Source organism: Alligator sinensis, unplaced genomic scaffold (assembly GCF_000455745.1).
Source record: "Alligator sinensis unplaced genomic scaffold, ASM45574v1 scaffold1146_1, whole genome shotgun sequence".
NCBI lineage: Eukaryota > Metazoa > Chordata > Crocodylia > Alligatoridae > Alligator > Alligator sinensis.
In genome coordinates this window covers 77203-98679 of record NW_005842696.1, presented here as the reverse complement: position 1 = coordinate 98679, position 21477 = coordinate 77203, and the positions used below count along the sequence as shown (strand labels likewise).

The 21477-nt window shown below is 40.9% G+C and overlaps 1 protein-coding gene across 1 annotated transcript in view; it reads right to left on the bottom strand.

The window, feature by feature from the left end:
- Window positions 1-7071: 7071 nt before the first annotated feature.
- The window catches only part of MAP9 (microtubule associated protein 9), a 36215-nt gene continuing 21809 nt past the window's right edge, over window positions 7072-21477 (bottom strand). The window contains exons 12-13 of the mRNA XM_006034059.3: window positions 20270-20402; window positions 7072-12423 (exon numbers count right to left, since the gene is read on the bottom strand). Coding sequence (XP_006034121.1) covers window positions 12301-12423; window positions 20270-20402 — 256 coding nt within the window. The 3' untranslated portion in view covers window positions 7072-12300. The remainder of the gene's footprint in view (window positions 12424-20269; window positions 20403-21477) is intronic.

Below are 21477 nucleotides of genomic sequence, written 5' to 3'. Positions count from 1 at the left end.
TGATATTGACAATCTTTATAAGGGCCTCCACAATCTTTCTGGCCTCCCTTCTCAGATCAGCACAGATGATGATTATTTTTACCTAACGAACACCCTTGAGATGCTGAAAATGTTTTTGTTTTGCTCCCTGGACTTTTGGAAGATCCTCTCCAGCCTCCATTAAAATCTCAGGCAAAATTTCCACTGTAGTGGTAATGCATCTGACCCTTGTTGAACTGCAAAAAATCATACTGGTGCAAGCTGTGCCTAGAAAAAAACAATACTGGGAGAAGTGATATGTCCATGGGGTTTAATAGTTGATTGGGAATAGCTCTTGCCAAGATTTTGCCTGCAAAACTTTGTACCTGGATACACGAGTAGCATTTGGTCCCTTGTATGCCGTAGAACGACTTCAAAATGGTGCTAGTTTTCCTATCTGCCTTTAGGGCTCTGTGACCCAGCACTGATGAGAATGAATGCTAAGAAGCCCTCTGTACATTACCTGTACACTTACTAACTTGATATTGTATGCGCCAAGAAGTGTACATGAACTTGGTGCAGCTAAGAAAGTTTGTTCCAAAAACTCATTTATGCTTAATCCTGCAGGATTTATCTGGAGATGAGAGACACGGAAAGATATTTAAAAATATGTTTCCATTCTCTAACAACTTGGCTTTCTGTTAAGTTTTTCAAAAGATTAATTTGCTAGAAAGCAACATACGGGCAGGAGCTTCATTCTGTAGTGCAGCAATACAAGACATAAATGGAAAATAGAAAATGTAAGCCCATATGGAAATATTATTAAATGCCAACACTATATTTAGGTACTGAAATACTTAAGCATTGGAGTGATCTCTCTATAGCAGGAATTGGCTTGTGGAGAGTTACAGCGCTTGAAAAGTAACTTCAGCATCAAAGGCACATGTTGTCATCTATGTTTGGACAGGCAAGTTTAAATGAATGAAAAAATGTGATTCACCTATAATGGGAATGTGATGAAAAGTGAAGCACAACACATGGCATTTCCCTTCTCAGGACCAGAAATTTACAGATTTGCCTTTGTTTTAAGCAATCCAGTCAGAATCTACCCAGAAATAAAGGATCTCCAAACAGCCCATTCATCAGTGAACAATTCAGTGAAGATACTTACTTCGCAGCAGTAGGATCTCATTGACATTTACTCTTCCCTCCGATGTATGAATGCATCTGAACCCTGCAACCCTTACTGCTATATGGCAGTTCTGTTCTAGGTGTAGGAATTCACCAGTAATTTATTAATGCAGACAAGTAAACCATGACTCTCTCCAAACCTTCAGCTGAAACAATAAGGGAATAGTGAGGAATGCACCTTAACACCCTTAAAGAAAAATCCAGTATTTTAAATCAGAAAACAATGGGCAGGTATGGGCTGTACTGGAGAAATGAAAAGCTAGCTAAGGTTTAACAACTTTAAGTGAAAAATGGGAATTTAATTCTTATTTTTGGGTGATTTTTTTTCCCCAAATCTTTTAAATACTTAAGATTTTTTCAGTCAAATTTTTCTTCTTCCATTATGTAAATAGCACTTGTATGCTAATATTATGATTATTATTATTCATAATAGTAGCTGATGAAGTAGGCTGTAACCTACAAAAGTTCATGTCTCTCAGAACAAGTTGGTCTATAAGGTACCACACTACCCTGCCTTCTATCTAATATCATGTTTGACTCTTCATGATTAGAGCTTCCTAAGTCTTATCCAAACCACTTTTTCTTTCACTCTTTTAAAAATAGAAGATTGCAGACTTAACATTACAAACAAAATGCAAAGGTGGAAATGTTGCTGTGCCAACTGTGTTCAATGAGGCCAAAGCCAGTACCGATCTGAGCTCACTCCTGTACTTCACTCTAGGCCTGTGGTTTTCAATCTCTTTAGGCTCAAGTTACCTCATTAGACTAGAGGTATCCCCTCTTTAGACTAAAAGCATACCTCAGAAAATGTCAGCTCTTAGTTTCCACACATCTTCTGATTCTGGAAAAATAATACATCAGTTTTTCTATTGCAAACAACTTAGAAAGACCACAATAGGTCAGAATATTTTTTAACACTGTGGATTCTTATTTGAAATCATTTGGTTTATCCTGTTAATCATTTTTGCATACTTAACAGTACTAACGTTGTGTAGCACCCTATAGCACCCCTGAAAGGATCTCAAAGCACCCTGCTTGAGAATCACTGCTCTGGGCCTGCTGCCTCTGACAAAGCCAGTAGGTATCCACCCCTGCTAATGTACCTTTGCCAACAATTAGTAAAGGTTTTGCTAGCCTAAGCAACCATTTGTTTTGTCTGTTCGATAAAGCCAATACTGTCAGCCAATTCCTGGATACGAATACAAACATGCATCCCTTTGGGACTTTAGGTAAGCGCAAGATAGATACCAACCCACCAACTGTTCATGCTGACCTGGAGGGGTTGAATGTATTTAAGTTAACAGGCTCTGATGATCTTCATCCTAGGGTACTTAGGGAATTAGCTGGAGTTATAGCGGATCCACTGGCTCAACTGTTTGAGCACTTGTAGCACTCAGGACGGGTCCTGGAGAATTGGAAAAGGGCCAATGTGGTCCCTATTTTCAAGAAGGGGAGGAAGGAGGGACCAGGTAACTATAGGCTGGTTAGCCTCACCTCTATCCTTGGCAAGACCTTTGAGAAAATTGTTAAGGATCAAATTTGTGGGGGACCAGCAGGTAAAATAATGCTAAGGGGCAACCAGCATGGGTCCATACCACGCAGATCCTGCCTGACTAACCTAGTCTCTTTTTATGACTGGGTCACAAAATGCTTGGATGAAGGAATAGAGGTAAATGTTATTTACTTACATCTTAAAAAGGCCTTTGACATAGTGACACAGTGTCACACCCAATTCTTATAAATAAATTAAACAGTTGCAATGTAGATTATTACACAGTCTGGTGGGTAGAAAATTGGCTTATGGGACATACCCAGAGAGTGGTGGTGGATGGATTGGTTTCTACCTGGAGAAATGTGGGCAGTGGAGTCCCCCCAGGGCTCTGTCCTGGGACCAGTATTATTCAATATCTTCATTAGTGACTTGGACGAGGGAGTAGAAAGCACCCTGTCCAAGTTGCAGATGACACCAAACTACAGGGGGAGGTAAACAAACTAGAGGGCAGGGAGCAAATCCAGGTGGATTTGGACAGGCTGGGGAAGTGGGCAAAACAGAATAGGATGCAGTTTAACAAAGATAAGTGTCATGTGTCGCACCTGGGGAGGAAGAATCATCAACACTCCTATAGCCTGGGAGGTACCGCTCTAAGTAGCACAACTGCAGAAAGGGATCTCGGAGTCGTAGCTGACTCCAAAATTAACATGAGTCACCAATGTGATGAAGTAATAAGTAAAGCTAACTGCACTCTTTCTTGCATAAATAGGTGCATCACAAACACGTCTAGGGAGGTGATACTTCCCCTCTATGTGGCATTGGTCACAGGCTGCAGCTGGAGTATTGCATCCAGTTTTGGGCGCTGCACTTCAGAAGGGATGTAGATACCCTGAAAAGGGTTCAGAGGAGGGCCACCTGTCTGATTAAAGGCCTACAGAAAAAAACACTACGAGGATCAATTGAGGGACCTGAACCTCTTCAGCCTCCACAAGAGAAGGCCGAGTGGTGATCTTGTGACTGCCTACAAACTCAACGGGGGGTTCAGCAAGAAATAGGGGATACAATGTTTACCAGGGCACCCACTGGGGTAACTAGAAACAATGGCCACAAACTGAAGGAGAGCAAATTTAGACTGGACATCAGGAAAAAATACAGTGAGGGTTGCCAAAATATGGACTATGCTTCCAAGGGAGGTGGTGCTCTCCCCTTCCTTGGATGTATTTAAGAGGAGATTGGACAAACACCTGGCTGCAGTCATCTGACCCCAGCACTCCTTCTTGCCCAGGGCAGGGGGTGGACTCAATGATCTAATAGGTTGCTTCCGACCCCCAAAATCTATTATATCAGCTATTGAAAACTTTGACTAAAACTAGAACAAGTAGCCCCTATGCTTGCTATGCGATCCTTCCAGTAACAGAGGAGCATGAGCTGGTGACATCTAGAGGCCTCTGTTCTTTGGTTCACCAGAATTTGACTATTGTTGTGGTACTTAAGAGACCTAAGAAATCACATTTTCCTAGATTCTGGATATTTTGGGCCTATGAGGATGATACAGATGAGCAGCAACATCTTTATTAGAGTTTGATCTACTGTGCTTGCTGAGGCTAATGATAAAGAAAAACTCAGCATATTGAATGTATTTGGAGCTATTTTTTGTTAATGAAAAAGAGGAAGAGAAATGCTTTAGTCAAATGCAAGTTGTTGGATTCAGTAGAGAGATAGCTGGGTGAAATTTAATAAGCTGTGATATACAAGTCAGACAAGATCAGTGGTGTCAAATGTATGGCCCACAGGCTATTGGCTAGCCACAGAAGTCCAGGGGCATGGCTTGCTGCAGACTCCAGGGTTCTTTGGCCCCACTGAACATGATCAGAAGCAAGCTTGGATCACTGCTGCTGTCCCTGGATTCACTTCCTTGGACTCACTGCTGCTGCCAGACCCCTTGCTACTTGCCATAGCAGCCCCTGAGCCAGTCATGATGCTCCTGACTGGATTTAGCCCATGAGGAGCCTCATAGCTTGTACCTACCATGCACTATATGTACTGCTCCATTCTTTGCTCTGGTTGATTTACAACTTTCCTCTGTTGAGCAGCCCCATAATTCTGGAGAAAAGGTGTGGGGTGGGTGGGGGCGGGGGACACACAGTATGCTTGCATTTCCTGTTGTACTGACAGATCACAAAGCCAGCACTACAATGGTAATTGGTTACTAAGTGCTAAAAAGCTTTTTACACTTTGCTTAATTGGGTAATCAGCTTTTACTTTTAATGCAGTCATTTAGAAGTGTAACTGGTAAATAACATCCATGAGGAAAAATGTTATCAGATGCTGTTCCTATTCCAGAAGAATCACTTTGAAAAAAAAATCAGTGCTACACAACAGTTTATTTGCACTGGAACAGAAATGAGGAAAAAGAGAGCAGAAACAAGTTGATGGGCAGAAAAGGAGGGATAAAATGGGTGGTGGTAGGGGCTCCACATAGAAATCTGAGGATAGGTTTTGGGCCTCTTGTCTACTTATAATAAACGCAGAAGAATAGTTGGTGCTTATTTAAACTATACAGTTTAAAATACATGAAAGATTTTTACTAGGATTTAAAAACCGAGACCAAATAAAACCACTGATTCTGTTGTATAAAAATAAACTTTATTAAATACTAAAATATTTCCCTTCCAAATGCCACATAAGAACAATAAATATATTTACAGCATTTTCCTGAATAAGATGAAATATACAAGTGTTTTCTAGAAGTTGAAATGCATTTATTTCTATTTTTATCAGATCTTTTTCCTTGCAAAGATATGTCACGCTGAAAAATGACCTAAGTATTTAGGAGGTAAACAAATTGTACAAGGATCATAACTCTCCACTGTAATATGAAATGCTGAATTGCACACATTAACTGCTTTTGCATGTCTGTTGCAGTTTTTTATCATCATTACCTAGAGTTGGCTCTGTGTAGTGATAAGGCTATGTTTCTTTACCTTACACTGTTACGTTTGGATTGAAGAACTGAGAATCTGTGTGTGTTTCAAGTGTATTTTATTATTCCTTTGAGTGATTGGTCATTATCAACTCTTCCCTTAAATCCTTTGTAAATAGCTCACTTCTGTCCCACACTTACAAAACTGAGAGAAATAAAGATGAACAATTTCCCAAAGCCAAATGATAAATTAAAACAATTTAACCTTTTCCAGATTCTGTCCTTACCTGTTTTTATTACTCTCAGTTGTAGATTCCTGTCTAAAATCCAAACTGCTTTTCAAGTGCATGGACTTGTCTTACTTGCTGAGTTTTGCAAAAAAGAAAAATTCATATAAAACAGTATCCCAAATCTCACCTGACACACTAGTTCCTGCATTATTCACCTCAAATTCTCCTGACCTTGAAGCAATCACACACTGAAGCTGCAGTCTTCATACCTTTCATTTTCCTAAATGTTGCTTACTGTCAAATTTATTTTCAAGATCAGCAAATCTTGCTCTTAATGCAATCACTCAAAATATTTATAGAAAAATGACAGGTATTTCCTTTCAATAGCAATGCATCTTATACTAGTTGCATGTCACAGGACTTCTCTAGGTTTTATTTCACGAAGTACTCAGTAAAAACAACCAACCCCAAAACTAAAGATGGGAACTAATGCTAAATGTTCCACATTTTTCCTGTACGTAATCAGAACCAACTATAGCCAGGCATTTATTTGTAAAATCCCCAGAAGGGAGGAAATCAAACAAGTATATGAACCTGAAGACTGAGGTATACAGGTCTATATAGAAGACAGAGTTAAATCTATTTAGAAAATGGTAAAGTTGCTTTTACGTGTGTTCTTTTTAAATCAGAACTTCAAGCATTCGTGACCCAGTTTCAGTGTAACCACTTCATTATCCTCCTTCAGATCTTTCCTTAAGACCCTCCTTGGCTATGATTTTGCAAAAGATTTGACAAGGGTTTGGTCACAGATGTGCTGATACCACTCCCTATCCTGATGGCTACTATTGTCTCATTGTTTCCTGATACTTTTCAATCTGTCTGTATGCATCTATTGTTTCTTATCTTCAGCTCTGTCTATGCTATGAAGTCTATTAGGTATGGACACATGACACTTAAACCAGTTTAAATGCAGGTTAAACCTGAAGTGGACAAATGTACAAGCCTGTTAAACTAGTTTAAAACTGCTTGGAATTGTTAAAAATGGACCTGGAAAATCAAGTATTCCTTTGAACCAGTTCACTCTAAACAAGCTCAATGTTATGTGTGGACATCAGGGGTACTATACACATGCCAGGTGTCTGCTTCGATGCGTGCTAATTAGCATGCTCCAGCAGCCTCTGCATCACGTGTATTCAGTGTCCCCATGCTTCAAAATGGTGAGGGTGCTTTAATTAAAGCTCATTGAATGAGCTTTAGTTAAAGCACCCCTGCTGCCCTTTTAAAGTGTAGGATGCTGAATACACATGATGCTGTGGGTGCTTTAATTACAGCGGTTCTCAGCATCACTCTAATTAAAGCGCCCCCCCACCCCAGAGCATGTGTAAAGTCTCCAGAAGGGTTCTCTGGCATGGGTCTGGTTGGTTCCCTAGGCCTTCCGCACTATCACCCCCAACCACAAACACACCTGTAAATGACCACTTTGGCATGTCGTCCGAACTCTACTATCCCCTTTTGTTTGTATTTTTTTTAATCAATGTGCTCCCTTGTACTACTTATTTAATAAAAGCCACCTTCCTAACAATCACCTGTGTCCTCAGTCCCTACTTGACTGCAGCCCCCCATCATGTCCCCCATCCTCTGGAACCCTAAAGCTTGGATCCAAGCATTCTCAGGTACCTCAAGTCTGGCAGGCACATTGCAGAGCTCAGTCAAGTGCCAGCTACTGAATTTTACTAAACTCATGTTTAAGAAAGAAGAAGAAAAGTGAAAATGCCCCAGGGCCACAGGTCACCCACCTCTGGTACCCCCAAAGTGTGGGTGCATGCACCCCACTCCACTAACCCCCGTGATGCTTGATGGGCTGTGTGTTCACTCCTACACCCTGCTGCTGGAACCACAGCATTTCAACCCCTACAAGGTGACTGTTCCACCTGGAATATATGGCACCGTATGTGTGGTCACTTTTGACCTGTGATAATTGTGAACTGGTTCCCAATCAGTGATATCTGAGAATGATTCAACTGTTACGTGTGTCCATACCCCAGGTTGCTAGAGCTGAGTCAGCAGAGCTCTGTTGGCTAAGCAGACTAAAACTCTCGTTTGTCGGCATAGTTCTGTCCACACCAGGAGTTGCACTGGCAAAGCTATTTTGGGAGTTGCCCTGGCAAAGCTTCTTTTTGTTCTGTGTTTTACAGAACCCAGCAGAACAGTCTTGAGGCCACAAGTAAGGCTCTCAGACACCATACCCATACAAATAATCTATTGTGTAAAAAGAAAAATCCAGATACAGTGTAGGATCAAACAAATAAGAGGCACCTATCCTTTCTACAGTATGCTGTATTTTAAAAACATCATAAAGTAAAATGCAAACTATACTTAGAAACAGCTAAGAATACAGGACATATTCCTTCAAAACAAAACCCAAGTCATGGAAAATAAAAAGTTAAGGGGACAGAGTTAAGCATTACTGAGCATTTCTACACATGCATTAACGCACCTTTTCTAATGCGTATTAAATTTAGTACCTTCAATGTGAGGTACTAAATTAATGGGCATTAAGTTGCTCTATGTGCAGTGGCCCATTTTCATGCTTTTTTGTGATGCTTAATGCGTACTAGACTATTTTATTGCATATTAGCATAATGTCACTTTTTTTTACGTGATGCTTTAATGCTCAGTAAAATAGTCTACTGTGCATTAAAGAACCCATGTAGATGCTCCCATTGTGCAGCTTTATATTGCCTAGACCACTGTAGATAATACACTCCAGTGCTTCCTAAGACTTTTACTTCCATCTCCACCAGATGCCCAAGAGTAACAAATGCTCACCCTTAAATGTAAAACTTCATAGAAGCCAAGGTGTGTGGTCACTATTAATTAAAAGTCATGGATAGATGTGCTGCTCTTTTCATGCACCTGGGAAATTGTTGTGCTTAATACTGTTGATTTTGCATTAGAGAGAAAGTTTGATGAAGAAAGTTCATGTTATTCAAGGTTAGAGAGGTTTACTTTCAAGCTTCTAGGCGTTGGAATTTATTATGCCTTTGTTGTAAGATTGGACAGCCCTCTATTATTGCGTATATTTTCCTTTTGGGTATCTGGTTTGAGACAGATTTCAAAGTATTATAGAGTGTTAAAATGTTTTATCAGCAATTTCTCTCCATCTGCATATGCACATGCTGATATTTTTGGAGTTGGCATGTGGCCAGGAAACAGGTTCAAAGTGTTTTTGACTAGTAAGGGTTTTTGAACCCGAAATCTTGCTTACTAACTTTTCTCCAACTATTTGGGTTGGTCTAATAAAAGATATCAAATTCACCCAAGGAACCTTGTCTGCCTATGTCCTTAGACCAACTCGGCTACAACCTAAACCCTCAAAGACAAGTGAGAAACCAGAGTTGTAATGGGAAATCACCAAAAGTGGTTTTTTTTTTTATTCTTAAGTTTTCAGTATTATCTAATATTCCATCAATTATTATGAAAAACTATCAGATAGTGCTTAAAGTGTATATTCTGGTTTTTATGTCGGTAAGATTTTCACAAAATACATGTTTAAAGTTTCTGTAAAAGTGAATTCTGTAACACATCCTTAATCATGACAAAGCAGTAGCTCTTAGTCCTCAAGACTAACATGAAAGCACATTTTTAAGGCTCTGTAAAAATCTCTGATAGTCTTTTAAAGGATTAATCATAGAAGACAGCACTTTTAGTATGCTGTCTCAATTTTGATCAGTGTACACTTTAATTAAGGCTAATCAAGAAAAATGGTCAAAACCCTCTTTGTAGGGTCCATTGTATGCCTTTAGACAGCACTAAGCTAGTGACAGGAGCATAAGAAGCATCATGAAGTGTTCCCAAGAGACTCACATTTGAGACACAATTCCCTATTTTCTCCTTCCTGATGGGTGAAGGACAGAAATTTCTGCTGGTGTTTATCAGCAGATTATGATGCCTACCCCACCCCCAATACCTCATCTGCCCTAGCCAGCACCCAACCACCCCTTTTTTAAGGTGTGGAGCAGTACATGCATAGTGTTCACTTGGTCCTGCATATCCAACCCACATTAGTTCTGGTAGCCCTTACAAGGATTAAGGTAGAGATTCTTCCTTTTTCTTCTCTTCTTCCCCCACAATTTTAAGTCCCTTTGTAAGCATATAATGCCTGTCACAGCACAGTAGCATTGTGTGAAAACAGATTTGTTCATCTGCCATATTGCTTGAAGCAAAATGTTTCATTCAACCCAAAATGAAATGCTTAATTTTTTAGGGTCACTTATATGAAAAGTAAAGAAAATAAAGAAAAGACGACACAGAATTTGGATCCTCCTCTGACATTCCATGTTTTGCTCAATAAATCCAGATTAAAGCTCTCAACCAAGACATAAGAAATCCAGATTAAATCCTGCCTCTATCTGAGAATACTTGAATCCACTTACTCTACATCTCAGGATAGTGTCCTAACCAGCAGTTGTGCACATGTACACATATTCATGGATTTGCAACTTCTGTTGTTGGCAATGTTAACTGCGTATAAACAAACAGTTACACGAATCTGTGCATTTTATATTAAGGTTGAATATCCTAACCTCAAGCCTAAAGAGACTGTATGAAGTAGAGCAGCTCTAGTAAGAAGAACCAAGGGAGACTCACCTTACAATACCTTATAGCCTGCTGATTAAAGCCCTCAACAAAGAGAAAGGAGACCCAAAGTGAGTTCCACTGTCTTGCAGATTCACAGCAAGGATTTGACCCATGGTCACCTGCTTTTCAGGTGCTTGTCCTAAACACCAAGGTGGGTCTCTCTCAGTTTTTCTTGTTGAAGCTGTTCCACTATGTACACAATACTTAAATTATTACTGAGAAGGAGAAAGAGACTATGTCCTTCAAGCCTGGTGGTGAGGGTACTCTTTGGGAGGCAAGTCACAGAAATTTTGCTTCTGCTTCAGAGAGCATTCAATTACTTTTACCAGTGATTCCAAACTTTTTGGAGCACTGGACCTTTGTGAACTCTCAACATTTCTCACAGACCACTGTGCACACACTTACTGTCAAGATTTTAGTTGAAAACACTGTATGATGTACTATGGGTCCAAAGCAATCCAGTTTACCTGTGGGTCATTCGCAATGATTTCATAGACCACCATTTTGAAACCACTGATTCATACAATACAGAACGGTATCAACAGAATACCCTACCTCTCCCAAATTAACCAACAGCCTGGTGTTTGGGATACTCCAAGAGGTAGAAGACAGGGCAAAGCCTTTGTGACAAAGGAAAATAGTGGGTTTCACACATTCTAGGAAGGTGCTCTACCCCTGAACTATTATGTCAAAAGGGGGACAACATCACCACTAGTTTTGTGACTCTAGTCCTAAAAATGTTTTTCCAGCCAATTAATGCATTCAAGAAAAAAAGATCACAAATAGCTTTATAATGATTAAAGCCACAGTTTTGGCAAATTTACTATTTACCCATGAATTTCTGCCAGCTGCACCACATATCTCTAACTATTTAAGGCCTATATCCTAGCCTTGATCTTTTTACTTTACACTGTTACCATACAACCTTATTGCTGGACACTGGCCTCACAGATCATTAAAACTTAATTTAGCCCTCACCACAGAATATGCTTGCTACCTCTCATTTAGTTAAGGCCAAAAAGAAAGAGATTATTTTATTTAAAAGAACAGTGATATCCTCTCTGGATGTTTCCTTTCTGGGGACAGCATTATCAGGCCTTCGCACTCCAAGCATATAAAAAGCGTAAGTTGCTTATGCTGCTGCAAAAGCTTATGCTATCCTTGTGCTTTGCACAACTGCATATTGCCAGTTTCAACATATAGTGAAAACTGCCATTTTGATTTCCCCTTGCCTTGCTTACCACTATTCAGATATTGGACACTGGTTTATAGTATCTATGTAAAATGGATGGCCCTGTGAAGCATTTCAATTGTTACTTCTGCTTGCACCCATAAGGGGGTTTGGAAGTTTGGCTGCCTTTGACATATAACTTGATTTTTAGATCCTGTCTGAATGTAAAATGATATGGTACTTTCTACTACTTTGCTCTGTGTTTTGAATAAGAACTAACTTAACCCTACATAGACTACTCATTTGGGTCCAATTTCTGACTTCCTTATTCATGTTGAATAGAACCCTTATTTGCTTTCTGAGAAACTAACTACCTGGGGCAACTTATTATTCAGTGGAAAAAAGGGTGTTGGCCCTCAAGGTCTTGAATGTGCATTTTCACTAAAATGAACAAGCTGATAGAAGGTTAACAAAGAAGTTAACTCTGAAATAATTGGTGAAATACAATGAAAAAGAACAACTGATCTACTTATGATGTGCACTTAGGTGTTCCACAAAAGAGACTAAATCAACCTAAAAAGAAAGGATGCAGTAGCCGATGTTGACTCAATTTAAAATCAGGTGTTGTGGAATAATGTTTACACAATGTCAGAGCTTTGGAAATGAACTTTCCTCACGGAAGGTGGTGGACTTATCAGTAACCCCTTGTAGATGCAACTTTGCCAGGTGGGCTCCAAGGAGGAGGGGTTTCATCTTCAAGAATAACTTGGAGCTTCTTTTGCTTTTTCTCAATCAGTTCCCTCCTCTCTTTCCTTTCCTGTAAAAAAGAATAGGCTGTGTCAAAGCAGTACTATGTCAGGGAAAAATTAGGGGTTATCACTGTATCTCATTCTCTGTAAAATAAAATAAAATGAAATAAAATAATAATGTGCAATGACTCTAATGTACTACATATATACTTTAATTCAAAAGTGTGTGTCAGCATGCTAAGTAATTTCATGTCTTACTCAAATGAGAGCATAAAACAGGGCATAGCAAATAATATCTGCACTAGGCTATACATATTTTAAGTGTAAATTTCTTTTTCAGGAGGACTCCTAAATCTCAAAGTAAAACATACTGCTTTCATTAAAATGGAGTTTGATAAGCCCTATACTGTAATAGAACAGGACTTGAACAATTAAGTTAAAAATATGCCATTTTAATTTTATATTAACACTGAAATGAGGTTCTATTTGATGGCTTCAAACTTTTGGGCATTGTGTAGTTAAAACAATGATGGGTAAGCAGAGTGCTTCCAATACTATGTTGCGTATGGTTAATTCACATTTTTCAAATGAACTGTTACTATTTCACAATGTAATAAAGTGAAATTTTAGTCAGATCCATTTTAAGATATTTACAATTTATTTTGCCTAGAATCTTGCTATTCCAATAATGGGTAGTTTTTGTGAACAGTAATAACCAGTACTCTTTATTCTTTGCCTTTTTATAAATCTATTCACCAATATTTGAAAGTAATTTAAGAAAGACCTGCAAACACTGAAAACATCTATCCAACCAGGGTGATCTTACAACTTATACACTTGCAAAATCTTAATTAATATAAACTTAAATGTCCCAAACTGATGAAATTCTCAATTAAGATGGCAACCTTAATTTTAACAGTACTTCCCTTTAAAATGCTATACAATTAGGACTCAGCAGTCTGGTTTCGCTAAATATATACCCAAATATTTCATAGATTCATAGATGTTCGGGGCTGGAAGGGACTTCACGAGATCATTGGGTCCAACCCCTCTGCACTTGGGCAGGAAAGACTGCTGGGGTCAGATGACCCCAGTAAGGTGTGCATCAAGATGATTTTAACATCCCCAGAGTAGGTGATTGTACCAACTCTGGGGGGAGTCTGTTTCAGACCCTAGGCACTCGAATTGTAAAGAAGTTTTTCCTTATGTCCAACCTGAAGCAATCTTCAATCAGTTTGTGTCCATTATGTCTCGTCTTCCCCTGGGGTGCTGTGGTGAACAGATGCCCAGACACTGCAGATGGCAGATCGCGGCTCTGCCTTGGCTGCAGACCAAGATGCCTGCTGCAAGATCCCAGCAGCTCCAGAGTAGCCCCCTGCCCTGTCCTGCTGCACACTTTGCCAACACAGCTGGGGCTGATCTTCATGGCAACCCCAGCCTTGTGCTATCACAGCACAGTGGGACTGGGGTCTCCATGGAGATGGGCCCCAGCCATGTGGGCAGGGGCTGCTGGGAAATGGAGTCTGGCTGCTGGCCAGATCTGCCATTTTGCCCACCCCTGGGTTAAAGGGTAGCCCTGCAGGCTGGTCAGATGACTGGGGGCTGTCACATGACCAGGAAAGAGCTCAGGCCAATGCTATATAAACCAGTGGGAGCCAGCCAGCTCAGGCTGAGGCAGAGTGTGGGCTCCTGAATCCCCAGGAGACCAGAAGAAAACAGCTCTGCAGGCCGGGGTACAGAACAAGAGAAAAGGACCTGGAGAAAAGGAGCCATGGGATAAGCAGACACGCTGCCTCTATTATTTTTCTGTTATAAACAGAAAGCCTCTGGGCTATGTTGTAGTTTAAACCAGAGGTTTTGGATGAGGCTTAAAGGGCAGGTTTGGAGGCCTCATTAGCGCCCAGAAGCTCATAAGTGCCTTGAGCCCTGCCAGGGGCAGGCTCAAGGCTCCAGTGAGTATTGAGCAGTAATGGAGCCTGGCAAATAGCGCAAGGCACAGAGAGATAGGGGACCGAGAGCCTGGCAGCACAGATGTACAGCAGACAGGGGCCAGGGACCCAATGACAGGGAAGGAGGGAGCTGAGCTAGCACATCAAAGCTAGGTCCAACACAGTGGGCCTAGGCTAGAAGGCCTAGCCACATTAAAGGCACAGTGGCCAAACAGGCTGAGGCCCCAGAGGTGACAACAGTTGTGTAATGCCTGCGAGGCATGGGGCACAGTGTAGGGATGGTATGGACCCGCGCAATTATCTCTTAATGTAGGAACTTCTCACCTCTGGAGCAAAGACCTGATCTGGGAAGCCCTGGGGCAGCCTCCCCTTTGAGAATCAAAAGAAACATCAAGACGTGGCAGAAAAGCGAAGGGAAGACTGTTCCCAGAAGTGGATTGAAATAAAGAGGACTCTGGGGTGCCTCCAGGGGTTCTCAGCTGCCCTGGGGATGGTGCCCTATTACAGTAACATTCAGTTTGAGGTTCCAGAATGGCTCACTTGAATTTTCCATCTTTCAGTCGATGCTGACCTTGCTTTCCTGATTCCTCAAAATTTTACTTTCAAAACCAAAGAATTAAGGTCCTTAGTTCAAGCTTTAGGACTTACTAAAGGAATGTTAAGAGTGATGTGAACAGGAAGGAATCTGACAATCTATCAATATTATTTTTAAAATATTATTTTAAAAAGTAAATGCAAGATAATTGTGAGCTCTATATAAGTTCTGGATAAGCAGATACTCTAAAATGTGTGCTTATCCTTTAACATATGATTAATGTTCACTGTCTGCCATAATTATACATGTACTGTTGGATTTGTTTTCTGAACAATCATAATACCATCTGGATATATATCACTGGTTGTTATTACTTAACAAATAACACATTACAAAGGAATTGCACATATGTAGTCATATAAAACACTATATACTGCCATCTGTATGCAGATATAGTCTGATCATGTAAAGGTTTAAAAAAAAACACAAAGAAAAGTACACACTCAAAGAGGAAAGTTAAAGTTCATCTGGAAATCTTAGTTAATTCTCTAAATTCTGAAGCTAGGATTCCCAACCTTAGTTTGCACTAATCAAGTGTCTTTACAGAGTGAATCTCTTGGTTTTGACTGTCAAATTACCTTTAAAACCCTATCAACCACTCTTGTCCTACTAACTTTACATCCCTGCATAACAGGCGCTCAAGTCATCTGCTGGGTTTTTGGTTGTAGCCATGTTGGTCTAAGGCAGCGGTCTCCAACCTTTTTAAGTTGGAGATCACTTTTTGAATTAAAAAGCAACCCAAGATCTACTGTGTGCTGCCAGATCCCTCCACCTCCCCCTGCCCTGCAGGTTAGTCTGTGGGGAGGGAAGAGGAGGGGCAGATTGAGGCAAAGGGAGAAAAAATGATTGGGGGGCAGCTCCCAGGCAGCTTCCCTGCTCCAGTCCCGCCTCCATCCCTGGCACTATACAGCTGACACAAGCCACCCCCAGCTCGGGTCCAGCAGCTCAGAACAATAAAGCAGCGGTGGGACAATGATGGTGCTCAGAAGTTCTGTTTTTTGTTTGGCGCACAGTGCAGCTGGAGCCTGCATCACAAACAGACCGTGGCCTGTGGCACAGCTCAGGCAAGCCCCCCGGGAAGAGCTGCCTCAGCCCCAGCCCGCAGCAGCAGCTGGCCCAGCTAGCCTGCAGATCCGGGGGTACATGCTCCCTGTGCCCTTTTGGGCTGCATGCCCCCTGCATCCTCTTGGGCTGTGTGCCCCTGCTCCCCGCCTATACAGGGCTTGCCCCTGTTCCAGCCATACACCCTCTCCCACTGCTGCTGCAGCCACTCACGCTGCCTGGCGTTTGGGGGCGGGGGGGACACGTGCCCCATGATCTGTGCACAGCGGAGGTGGCTGCAGTTGTGGGCTGGGCTTTGCATCCCAAGCCCTGTTGCAGCTGGCCCAGGAGTGGCTCAATGCCACATGCCTCCCACCGCTGGGCTTAGCCGTGTCCCCTGCCCACCCATGGCATCAGGCTGCTCCTGGGCCAGCTGCAGCGGGGCTCTGGGCACAAAGCCCATCCCACAGCAGCAGCTGCCTCTGCTGCACACAGATCAGGGGGCACGTACCACACCAGAGTGTGTGCAGCAGTGGGAACCCCCCCCTCCCCTCCCCCTCCCCACACTTGGACAAGCCGCCCAGGCTCTGACCCTCACCTGGCCTGCCCAGCCAGGACCCCACTCACCTGATGGCGGGGGGCACGGAGGGAGATCAACCTACTCACCTGGCCGGGTCCGGTGGCAGGAGGTGAGGCTCAGCCCAGCCATGTGCGTCCTGCTGCTCATACATCCTGTCACTCCCAATCGTGGACCCTCAGACAGTCAATTTCAGTCGATAGCACCCCCAGACTGAGATAGACTGTCAGAGGCTCCCTGATAGACTGACAGATCATGATCCACCAGTTGGTGACCACTAGTCGAAGGACATAGGCAGGCAAGGTTCTTTGGGTAAATGTGGTATCTTTTATTAGACCAACTGAGTAGTTGGAAAACATTTATCCTCCTGATTGCTGCTCATGTCCCTTAAACAAAATTACTAAAATCCTCTCTTTCCCCATAAACAACACAGTTGTGTGCACACAAAGGTTGGAAGAAACATGGCCAATTGCAGAAGACAGACAGTTGGAAGCCAAATAGCAGCTATAGCTTGCTATACAACAAATAAAGTTTGTATTGAGGACTCTTTGGAGGTTTCCCACTCAACTACTTCGTAAGTCTATTCTTTTTTCATTTACAGTGTCTGATAAGACTATACCCGACAGAGGCATGGCTGCAGCATATTTTTATATAGTTACTGAAACCTTGGGGAGTTTAAGAGGAAAAGTAATAAAGCCCATTTTGCAACACTGCCAAGCACTAGGCTAGATTTCCAACATACAAAAATCTTTTGAAAAATCCATTATCAAAATATTAATAAATCATCCAAATAAGGTATTTCCAACAAAGAATAGTAACAAGTCTGTTAATGCTTATGTAACTCAACTCCTAGAGTAACTCCAATAATGTAATTATTTCAAGGTGTACTTACTTGACAGTGTAGAAGGTACACTGTACATCAGTGCTCAATATTCTTAGGTTTTAGCTGCTTCTTACATGATAAAGAAACTTGCTATATCATATGAATCTTCAGGATTTATAAGTTTGAAAAAGTTCTTGGTTGAAATGTCACTGGTCCCCAGCTAGTACCAGGTCTGGCTATTAGCTTATATATTGCTGAATATTAACAGATGTACATAGGTACATTATTACTATGCCTAAACTAGATCTATATTTAGGATTAACATCACAAAATTAATAGAAACTCCACCAATATTGCTGTTAACAAATAAATAATTTATAAAGTATCTTTGGAAAATCTCAAAGCATTAAGAAAATGCAAAGGCACGTCTGTAAGCTCACTCAAAACACAGCTTTGCTACTTCACCCCACAGAATAAATGTAGGTCAGTGATACTTATCAGAAAGTGATGAATAAACTGGTTAAAAGTAATTATTCCCCAACACTGTCTCTCCGTAATGGTCTAGACTGGCTCCAGTAGTGTTTGATGACTAATCAAGAGGCAAACGCTGTAGAAAAAAAACTCCACGTGTTCAACTAACAGCATGGAAAATCTCAACTCAGGGTTATCTTATTTTATGTTAGATTTTTAGAAGTATTAATGAAAAGTTCTCAGTATCTTCCTTTTTAGGGCATTTATTTCCACGATATCAAAACTTTCCGATGGACTAAGTTGAGATAAGCATCCAGAAGGGTCTCTAAAGGTATATACAAAGTATACAACACTACAGTAACAACAATATTCTTCATTCTGTTGTTCATTTATATTTTAGATGCATTCAAGGAGGAGTTTTTAACTCCTGTTTTGCATTATTTGTACCAAGAACACTATGTGAAAATTAAGTCTCAAAATCAATTTTTCCTATTGACTGTTAGTGAAATTTTTAGACTATCATTGTTACTATTAGATTTAAATTATTATTCATTTATCCTTGACATAAAAATTGATTTTACTTATTTATCTTAAAACTGATATTATTTAATTGATACAAAAATCATTTTGATTATCTAGACAATAATTTGACAGTTTTAGTTAAATAAATGTTTGTTCCCTAAATTTATGGAAAATGCAAATTTTGTTTCTAACTATTGTCATGCAAAGCTAAACAGTACTCTGGCAGCAGAACATGGATGAGTGGAGACCCTGGTTGATGTGATACCTAAAATATGACTCTTCAGCCATGACAAAGGAAAGGACTGTGGAGATAGACCTGATAAACTCTGTTCCTATATATATAAGCAGCAACAACCATGCCCAGTTAGACCCTAGTGCTGCAAACATTATGGAAATCTGTAGGTGTAAGCTTAGAAACAAATTAGGTCTTTCTCAGTTGTATGTCAAACTGCAAACTTCATTTTGAACGTAGGACACGGTTACTTTCTCTCTTTTCTTTTATTCTCACATTAAGAGACAAGCCACAAAAGGTGAAACAGAAACTTTGGCATCCAGAATGAGTGTAAAACAGGTCTTTAATCCTTGAAGACTGCTTATTAAATTAAGCACGCTGGTCAAATTGATGGTTACTGTCCCAGACATGTCAGATTTGCAGAAGGGTGGTAACTAAGGAACAAATAACTTGGTGGAGGACTTTAATCATATGACAACACAGATCCAAGAGTCTCTGGACAAGGAGAACTGAATAACTTAAAGGGTTTCTCAATTGTCAATTTAGGGAGTGGAAAATCATGACTATAGGAGTCAGAAACACTACTTAATTCAGAGGAAAAACCATGTGCAGGAGAGGGGATCCTGATCTTCTTAGAAGACTCTGATGTAACCTAAAAGGGGGGAATTGGTTCTTGGAGCTCTTATCAAGTCTGTGCATCTGTTACAGTTCCCATTCTGAAGAGTGGGCACCGAACATACCCCAAAAGTCAGATCTTTGGGAAAGGGTGTTCTCAAGATGATAACAGCATGGGGCAAAGCCAGCACTTGCTCTGGGTACCTAAGTTAACTGGGCTACCAGCTCCTGTTTCCATGACAGAGTAAACCTCTGGAAGGCTCTATGCCTAGGAAGCATGCCATAGGAAAGAAACAGTGTTGTGCCTCACTCAGAGTGGGGGAAACTTAAAGGCACCCAAGTCCAGTGTGGCAAGATCCAATTACAGTAGCATGGGAGAGCTCAACCAGTTTTATGCAACAAGGGTGCATAAACATTTGCAGTACTGCAGCCTTGGTGTGTCACAGAGCAACAGCACAGACACTGGGGAGAGGATAGTAAGCTCAACATCCTCCTTACCAGAAAATGATACCCCTTGGAGAGAACAACAGTACTCCCTTAAGTGGTTAGTGAAATCTTGTCCTATTACTGTTTGTAGGACGGGCTCCTATGACTTCTTTATGCAATAGCACAGAAGTCAACCCTTTCTGCAAATGGATATAATTGCAAACTTCAATGCAACTATTCTTCTATATTTTGATTTATACAACCCCCCTCCTGAAGATTTCCTTGAATATAAATGCACTCACTTTTGCAGCTGGTGCTGCTGCTAGCCTTTCCTGGATCTGTGCTGTGCTGAGTTGGCCCTTCAGAAGTGGCTGTTCCTGACATTGAATGGGAGAAGAGAAGACTGACTATAAAATTGAAAGAACTCTACCACACACAGGTAGGGAGAATCTATTTTCCATGTATGTCAGATACCATGCGCATATTGTACTGCATAATCATTTTGCAAAAGAACCCTCACAAGAATGGTATAATCAGGTATAATATTGCCATCATCTGGTCACTTTTATAAAATCAGGAAGAGAACTGAAGATAATTCAAAATAATCTCACAACCTACTATATTTCTTGTTGTGGTTCTTGATAAAGCATAAAAAGTATTTACCAGCCATCTTTCATATTCCTCAATAGCCCTTTTATCCTTTTCTTCCCTCTCAGCCTGCTGAATTTCTTCGTTTTTCTTCTCATGGATTTTTTCTACGTTCTTTTGTTTAATAAATTCTTCCTTTTTCTCCTTCCTAAACATTAAGGGAGAAGAATAAAAGATATTCCTGAATAGATGAAAAGCTGATTAGTCAGACATCATTAGCAATGTCAGTATGGATATTTTTATACTTACTGATAACATAATACATGGATAAGTTACAAGCAAATAAAGTTTCTAAAATCTTTAGAGACATACAAGGTGCATCTACACGATATGCTTATGGCAGAATTGCCTAATTATCTCTGCAGTAAGGCATCACCATCTACACGAGTGGTGCTATTAGGCTGGAGTAAACAAATTAACTCTGCCACAGGATAGTACTGCCCAACACAAGTACTATTCTGCATTGGAGTTATTTATTCCACCACAATGCACGTGTAGAAAGTGACTGGGGCATGAGGATGATACAGTACAGGGCTGCCTGTTGCCTAGACCCACACTGTCACACCCTTGTGCCCCAGCCAGCCCCTCCACAGCACACTGAACCAAAGTAGAGGAGCTCTGAGCTGGTAGGATGACCCCCGCGGCTGCCCCAGCTCAACATACTGTGGTCCTGGGTGCACATGTAAACATTGTGCCCAGAAGCAATACACTCCAGCATGAACCGTGCCAGAATTTATTGTGTCACATTAATATCATGTGTAGATGCGCCCACATAGACCCTGCACCATCAAGATATGCACCTCCGTAACTGCATTGCCTTTTATATTACTGTGGCTTGATCTTTCCTTCTTATTCCTGCCACCCTTTGCACAAAGTGAAATATTTATATGTGAATGCTCTGCAGGGGATCAACCTTGATGCTTATGTAAAGTACTCAGTACACTACCTGTTCTTATAAAAATAACAATGGATTTATTAAGCAGCTACATTTCATATACTGCTGTATATGCCTTGTTTGCCTACGTTAAAACCTAAAGTGTGAAATGTTTCCATATTTCCCCCTAGTTTGCTAACAAAGTGTGGGATTAGTAGGACAAGATACTATGGTACAGTCTCACTTCTGAGCTGCAGTGTTTGTTCCTTCCAAGTCATTACCCTCTCGCAAAGAGACCGTTCAAGCTACTAAACTGAAAGCAGCCGTGTGGTATTTTTTTGGATGTGAA